This window comes from Palaemon carinicauda, chromosome 33 (genome assembly GCF_036898095.1).
Source record: "Palaemon carinicauda isolate YSFRI2023 chromosome 33, ASM3689809v2, whole genome shotgun sequence".
Taxonomy (NCBI): Eukaryota; Metazoa; Arthropoda; class Malacostraca; order Decapoda; family Palaemonidae; genus Palaemon; species Palaemon carinicauda.
This window is the reverse complement of record NC_090757.1, coordinates 63,729,989-63,738,656: the sequence shown is the minus strand read 5'-3', so window position 1 is coordinate 63,738,656 and position 8,668 is coordinate 63,729,989. Positions and strand designations below refer to the sequence as shown.

General features: G+C 33.6%; 1 protein-coding gene across 2 annotated transcripts in view; it reads left to right on the top strand.

The window, feature by feature from the left end:
* Positions 1–2,111: 2,111 nt before the first annotated feature.
* Positions 2,112–8,668, top strand: part of RpS11 (ribosomal protein S11) — a 28,235-nt gene continuing 21,678 nt past the window's right edge. The window contains exon 1 of one of the 2 annotated variants that reach the window (XM_068357042.1): positions 2,112–2,259. In XM_068357042.1, coding sequence (XP_068213143.1) covers positions 2,251–2,259 — 9 coding nt within the window. In that variant the 5' untranslated portion in view covers positions 2,112–2,250. The remainder of the gene's footprint in view (positions 2,260–8,668) is intronic. The other variant, XM_068357044.1, reaches the window with a different exon arrangement.

Below are 8,668 nucleotides of genomic sequence, written 5' to 3'. Positions count from 1 at the left end.
CCATAAAGTTGTATAACTTTGCCATGGGCTTTCTGTCTGTTCCTTATTCTATCAATATTCTCCCAGAGTTTTTTTATTTTTATCCATTTTTATTTCTTCTGTTATCTTTTTTTCAAATATAGTAACTTCCTTCTTTATCATTTCTTGCACTTCCCTCTTCTTTTGATCATATCTCTCTTCTAATACCTTTTTTTACTTCGATATTGGATTCATTTCTTTTTTTTTTCTGTTTAAATCCTTCCTTACCTTTATGCCTTTTCTTATTTCATCGTTCATCCAGGGTTGCTCAGGTACCTTTTCTTCATCAAGAACTTTCCTTTTATATACTCTTGCCAATTTTTCTTCTGCAGCCTTTTTTATTATCAGATCTATTCCTTCTATTCTGTCTATCTCTTACAATTTCATCTACTCTTGTTGTATATTCTCTCAAACTATTTTCATCTGTCCTAAAGTATTTTACTTCCTCCCATCTTCCTTTATCAATTTTTTTTATTCTGGTCACTCATGAATTCCAGTTCTATAGTGATCAGATTATGATCTGAGATGTCAAAGTTCAATTTTTCATCGTCTATAATCGTTTCCCTAAAGTTTTTATACATTTGTCTTTTTACTAGTACGTAGTCTATTACACTTTTTTGTTGCAATCTTTCCCATGTATAAATACCTTTACATCTTAAATCTCCATTCAATAGGACCAACCCATGGTCATTCATCCAATCGAGAATCATTTCCCCGTTCCTGTCTAAATTCTGGAAACCTAAAAATCCTACATGCCCGTTGAAATCCCCTAATATCATCAATGCCTCTTCTTCATTTAGATTTCTAATAATTCTTTCACATTCCTGTTTTATTATCTTGTCCCTACTTTTGTCTTCTTCAGTATTTCCTGCTGAAAAATAAACTAACAATAATCTAAATGTATGATTATATGCATTACACTTAACATACATGAGGTCTTTACTTTTAGTTTCTATCTTTTCCAATTCTAGACTGTCACTATTTCTATAAAGTATCAAACCTCCTCCTTTTTTATCATTCATAGCCCTCATATTTTCTACTTTTTTAACACCCTTACTTAAATTTAATCTATCTAACTTTTGGTGTGTTTCTGTCAAGCAAAAAAGTTCATTTCTACTATTTAATTCCTTCTCAACTTCCATCAGTTTTTGTTTTGTTAAGCATTGTATGTTCAACAAATAAATCTTAAAGTTTTCTTTTATTTTGTGTTTATATTCTTCTTCTTTCCTTAAAGTTCGTGTGTGCCTTCCTCGTTCTGGCGAAAATTTTCCCTTCTGTGCAATTTTCCTTTCTTTATGAACCATCCATCTTCATTTTTTCTTTTTGTTTGTAATTCTTCCCTTAAGCGCCTATCTTGCTCTCTCTCTCTCTCTCTCTCTCTCTCTCTCTCTCTCTCTCTCTCTCTCTCTCTCTCTCTCTCTCCCATCGTTAGATCTGGCGTTTGTTATCAATTTGTTTTTTCCCTATTGAAGTACTTCTCCGTGTTTTATTTGTGAAAATGAGGGCGAAGGTCCTCCTATGCCTCTTGCATACGAATCCAAGAAACTACAAACAGTGTTCTACTCAAACACATTCTTTGCACAGAATATTCCAGAACACAATAATAGATAACATGAATAAAGATATTATAAGCCAGATCCCTTCTTCCATGCCAGTGATATTGGTATATTGTGTGTAAATTCTCATGAAGGGTTTCTCAAGGAGAAAGGTTCGAAAGTTTCTTGCCAAAATCTTAGTTTCAAGCATAGACGTATACCGATTTGGGTAGTTAAAGTAGATTTTATTTTTAAATACAAAATGGCCATGAAATTAGTAGTAAAACTACATAATACAGCTGTTCTAGTTGGACATCTATACAACAAAGACTATATACCTTCAGTATATAGTCTTTGGAACTTTGCTATACAACACATGTGTTTTGTCCTCATTTGCGTCTTATAACTAAAGTTGGAGGCCTTGTATTTCATAAGCTTTTAGATAATTATTACAATAATATCCATCATATGATATTATTTACAAAAAAGAATAATATATGATTAGATTAAGAATGAATATAGCAATTGACAACATAAAGATTAAACACGAAAATAAGGATACCGTGGTAACTGCGCATGCGCCTCTAGCTTACGGCTTTGATTCATTGCCACCCGGTTGGTGAAGAAGAATAAGTTTTGCCCTAACTTGCGTTTCATCTCTCTTTCGTGACTACTTGGTATTAGTGTAAACATCAGTATGGAGCAGGTAATTGTCTTTTCTTATTATAGTACTAATTACAGGCAGATGATTTCTTTTATATACAAAAGTAAGTGAAAAACACCCCAAGGAAGTAGTATATTGTTGAAGTGTTGATAGGAATTAAGTATTTAAGAAGTATTATGGTGTTGACCATTTTGGTGCGCGGCACGTGTTTTCGGCAATGCCCATGATTTTACGGCACTCATGTTTCAGTATTCTTGGTTTTGATAAAATATTTTAACATGACGTTGGTAGTGAAAGAGGAACCTTAAGGGTATCTGTAAGTGTTAGATTTCAACATTTAATTCCATTGTTTTAAAATGATCTCTGTTCTCCAGGGATGAATGTAACGGTAACGGTAGTCTGAGGGGTTAGTTGCAACGGGGTGGGGATCCAACCCCCAGTGGCTAAGTAGGTGAGGAAGTGCCTCCTAGATTAGGTTATGCAGGGTTTTTGGTATTATTGTACTCTATTATAGGGTAATGTAACCTAGGGAAAAAAACTGTTCTTCCATAGAAAAAAGCCTGTTCTCTTCGAAAATGACGGTCGTTCCTGTCTGAAATGAATAGTTTCAGTAATATACTGCATATGTTAGCGTAACTCTGCTAATGTTAGCAAAGCGAACTAGTGGCGAAACTAGAACCATTACATTTAGCGTTGCTAATGTTAGCGTGCGCAGCTCAACATTACCGCTTGCCAGTATGTACGAGCTTGATGATTTTGTTTTATGGCGAGCGAAATGAACCCACTGCAGAACAAGAGCCATTGTATTTTAAAGATTTTAACAAATTGTTTTCCTTTAGTAAATAATGTGATTTAACAGGTTTTCACCTTCATTTAAACTGCAATCAGTTCAGTTGTTGGGCGGAGGGATTCGCGTTTCCATCGGCACCTCCTTGGTTTTCTTCTTTATTCTAATTCTTTTCTTCTTTTTTTCCACATTTGATAATTATATTCTTTTCTTTTCTCTATTCCTTCTTTCTTGAACAGCACGTTTCCTATTATCTTCTTTTCTTCTTCATACGGCTGTTGCAATTCCACTATTTTTCTTCTTTCGTCGCTGAGGTCTGGACACTCAAGAATGAAGTGGGCGAGGTCTGCATTAACTGCCCCACATAGTTTGTATTCTACCCTACCTCCTGCTTCATGTCTTTTTCTATCATTTAATTTCAAACCGTTGGCCCTAGCTCTATACATAATATTAGAATTAGGTTTGTTATCATAAAACATTTCTTCTCCTTTTTGCCCTTTTTCTTGTTCGTATATTTCTAAACTATTTTTCTCTTTTATCTCATCCCTCCACTTTTTACCATCTACTTCTCTAATTTTGGCCTTGAGCACTTCTCTTCCCATTCTCCTAAAGGTTCATTTCCATATCTTTAATCCATTTCCTAGTCTTTCATCCACCTGTTATTTTCATTTTCTTTCATTTCTTCCAGAATTGTCTTCAGCAAATCATTTCTCCCCTCTTCTATTCCTTTCACAAACCTTAGCCTTCCTCCTGCAATCCTAGTTTTCATTTCGGACATTCCTATCTCTCCCCGTAGTGTTGCTACTGCTGCATATGGTGGTGCTCCCAAAATTTTTCTTCCTACTCCGTTTTCAATCTGCTGTAATTTTATTTCACTTTATGTTCATTACTGCCGTGCCATACAGTATTCCTTTATTACAACCTGCGTTCTCTCTTTTTGTTGTTTTTACAGCAGAAATGCTCTTTTCCTTTCTTCTCCTGTCAGGTATCGCCCCTCAAGTTTTTTTCTCTTTTTATTTCCTCTCTGATTTCATTTGTCATCCACTACCTATGTTTCATTGTTTAGAATATTTTTTTATTTGTAAAACTAGTTCGTTTACTGAGTTTTTTTTTTTGCTTAATATCTACAATTTTTTCAATGTATATACCATTAGCTTTCATATACCATCTTTCCTTATCATATAAATATGCATTTCCATTTGTTTTTAGGCTAAGATTCTCATTTATATGTATCTATTTGTATACATATGATTATGTATATGTATGCGTACATTTTGTATATCTATATCCATATTTACTTTATTTTTTATTTTTACTTAATTGATGATATTATCTTGTTGTATTATTGCCCGAAGAGCTCTGCTCCACATGGGCTTGGACTGAGTCTTTTTTTTTTTTTTTTTTGTAAATCTTTGAATGTAAATATCTTTTGTCCAATAAACATTATTATTATTATTATTATTATTATTACTCTGGTTCTATCTTTGCTTTCTCTTCTCCAGTTGTTCTCCGTCTGTACTTTGCTTGTAGCTTTCTTTTTGCTGCCTCTTCTACAACTTCATCAAATTCATCCATCCTTGTGATTTCTCTGCGCTCTAGATTATTTTTTAATTCTTCCCTGTATTCCCTAAGACTTTCTTCGTCTGTTTTGTAATATATACGTTCTTTCCAAAATCCTTTTTTGTAGTTTTCTATCTTCGCTTTTACGCTGACCTCTACCTCAATCAGATTATGGTCAGATATATTACTTTTTCTTTTTCTTCATCTATGTTCATCTCATCGAAGTATTCACACATTTCTTTATTTACCAACACCAGGTCTATGGCACTTCTTTGATCTCCTCTCTCCCATGTATATGTTCCTTTGCATTTAATAATAATAATAATAATAATAATAATAATGTTTATTGGACAAAAAAATATTTACATTCAAAGATTTACAAAAAGAAAAAAAGACTCAGTCCAAGCCCATGTGGAGCAGAGCTCTTCGGGCAATAATACAACAAGATAATATCATCAATTAAGTAAAAATAAAAAATAAAGTAAATATGGATATAGATATACAAAATGTACGCATACATATACATAATCATATGTATACAAATAGATACATATAAATGAGAATCTTAGCCTAAAAACAAATGGAAATGCATATTTATATGATAAGGAAAGATGGTATATGAAAGCTAATGGTATATACATTGAAAAAATTGTAGATATTAAGCAAAAAACTCAGTAAAAGAACTAGTTTTACAAATAAAAAAATATTCTAAACAATGAAACATACTTGCGTTGTGGTTAGGTAGGCAAGTATAAATATTTATTAATAAAGCTTAATACCCAGATAACAGGAGATTTGTATATGATTTCTTAAAAGACCGAACGCTAAGCAGTGCCTTTAGATAAGCGGGCAGAGTATTCCAAAGTTTAATACCTTGGTATAGATACGATTGCTCGCATCTATTAATACGTATGAAAGGGAGAGTTAAGTTTGAATTTCTTGTTCCATATGGATGAACTGATTGTTCCTGAATTATTTTTCGTCTTAAATCTGGAAATTTGTTCAAAATAAGTGTTTGGAACATCATATTCATTAAGGAGAGCTTATAATTGTCTTCCAGCTTCAATATCGAGAGAGACCGGAAAAGTGGCGATGTATGAGCTAAGTAATCACTGGAGCTTATGATTCTTACCAGTCTTTTTTGAATTACAATTAATGGTTGCAAGACATTTCTACTACTACTCCCCCACGCCGTATTGCAGTAATTTAGGTGAGGAGATACTAACGAGTGATACAATTGTTTTATAATATATAAGGGGAAATACTCTTTTAATCTATATATGATACCCATTACTTTGGCAATTTTATTAACTGTCATATTTACATGCTCACAGAAAGTTAGTTTATTATCAAGAATTATCCCTAAAAATTTACCACTGGACTTCTGATCCAGAGTGTGATTTCCTATAGAAACCCTTATGTTATCAGGAACTCTTCGTAGAGAAAAGATTATGAAGTATGTCTTTCTTTCATTTAAGGTTAACTTATTTGCTAGTAGCCAGTTTTTTACATGAGTTAAATCATTGGTTAGTGTATCACAGAGGGAGTAGATATTTTTATGTCTAAAGTGAAGCGTAGTGTCATCGGCAAAGAGTATGGAGCTTAACCTACCTACTGATCGAGGTAGATCATTGATATAGGCGAGGAAAAATAACGGTCCTAGGACTGATCCCTGGGGAACACCTATTTTGACATCCATAACCTCTGAGAGATGGCCATCGAGGGTCACAAATTGTTTACGACTCGTTAAGTAGGATTTTAGTAAGAGTAATGCATTTCCACGTATTCCATAATGTTCGAGCTTTTTAAGCAGCACATCATGAGACACTGTGTCAAAGGCTTTACTCAAATCTAAAAAGACCGCACCAAGGTATTCATTTTTATTCATCGCATTGTAGATAATAATAATAATAATAATAATAATGTTTATTGGACAAAAAATATTTACATTCAAAGATTTACAAAAAGAAAAAAAGACTCAGTCCAAGCCCATGTGGAGCAGAGCTCTTCGGGCAATAATACAACAAAATAATATCATCAATTAAGTAAAAATAAAAAATAAAGTAAATATGGATATAGATATACAAAATGTACGCATACATATACATAATCATATGTATACAAATAGATACATATAAATGAGAATCTTAGCCTAAAAACAAATGGAAATGCATATTTATATGATAAGGAAAGATGGTATATGAAAGCTAATGGTATATACATTGAAAAAATTGTAGATATTAAGCAAAAAACTCAGTAAAAGAACTAGTTTTACAAATAAAAAAATATTCTAAACAATGAAACATACTTGCGTTGTGGTTAGGTAGGCAAGTATAAATATTTATTAATAAAGCTTAATACCCAGATAACAGGAGATTTGTATATGATTTCTTAAAAGACCGAACGCTAAGCAGTGCCTTTAGATAAGCGGGCAGAGTATTCCAAAGTTTAATACCTTGGTATAGATACGATTGCTCGCATCTATTAATACGTATGAAAGGGAGAGTTAAGTTTGAATTTCTTGTTCCATATGGATGAACTGATTGTTCCTGAATTATTTTTCGTCTTAAATCTGGAAATTTGTTCAAGAAGGTCATTTACAGCATCACTTGTACTAACGCCACGCAGAAAGCCATACTGACAGGAAGAAAAGATATTACATCTAGTAAAGAAAGAGTAGAGTCGATTGTACAATAATTTTTCAAAAATTTTATTCAATAAGGGAAGGCAACTTATTGGTCTATAGTTATTGACATCCGATTTATCACCAGACTTATGTAGCACAGTAACGCATGCTATTTTTAAAATGTCAGGATAAATGCCAGAGGCAATACAACGGTTGAACAATAAGGATATAGGAAAGGCAAGTAAACTAGCATTATTCTTATATAGTTTAGTAGGGGGAGAATGAATATTTGCTTTTTTGTTCTTTAGTTTTTTTATAATGTTGATTACTTCAAGTGGAGAAGATGGGGTCAAATAAATAGAGTGCTGATTTGAAGGAGGCAATTAGGAATGAAAATCTAACTGATTATTTTGAGGCAGGGCATCTCGGAGAGTAATGCCAATTGTAGAGAAATGAAGATTAAAAGCATTTGCAATCTGTTGGCTGTCAGTAATAGTTTCGCCGTTACGACCAATGAGTTTTCTTAGCGAAGTGCGCTTTTTCTTTCCAGGCCTAAGGGACGAATTTATGAGATCCCAGGATTTTTTAGCATCATTTCGGAGTTGATCAAAAGTACTATCAAAATATTTTTTCTTTGCCACGCGAATTAATGTAAGCAACATATTACAATAGTTTCTATAGCGTTGGGCACTATAAGCACCCAATTTCATTCTTCGATATAAATTATGTTTAATGTTAATTGATTTCAGTAGCCCTTTGGAGAGCCACTTATTCACCAATCTTTTAACACTTACATATTTTGTTTTTAAAGGAAAGCATTCATTGAAAAAGCTGTCTATTTCATCCGTAAAAGAGGCCGCCCCCAGGTGAGGATCTAATGAGGCTTGACCATATTCGGTCCAGTCTTTCCCCCTCAGGAGTTCCGTGAATTTCCTGTCATTCACTTCGCTCATATCTCTGAATTGAATTTTTATTTTGTTGTCTACGTTGTTTAATATAGGCATTAATAGACTACAGAAAATTGGGAAATGATCTGTGATATCTGCTAAGAATATCCCACTATTACCAACAAGATTATTTGCCCAAATATGGTCGATACAAGACAGCGAGTCATTCGAGCCGACTCTTGTTGGTCTAGTTATTGACGGGCGAAAGTCAAAAGATCGCATTGTGTTAATCAGTCTGCGGGTGGTCTCGCTCTCCCCTTCCCTCATTAAGCAGATGTTAAAGTCCCCAGTGACAATTGTATTCATAGGGGAGATACCTGGATTTCTTAGCACCTCCTCTAACGAGTCGAAAAACATATTTCCGTTACCTCCTGGACGTCTGTAGATACCTAAGATTACTGTTTTATGAGGCGAGTTTGGTATAGAAACCGTTACACCGACACTTTCAAAATTATCATTAGAAATGTTGAAGAAGTCATCAAGAGGTTGAAAATCAATAGAGTCTTTAACGAAAATGCTCACACCGCCGCC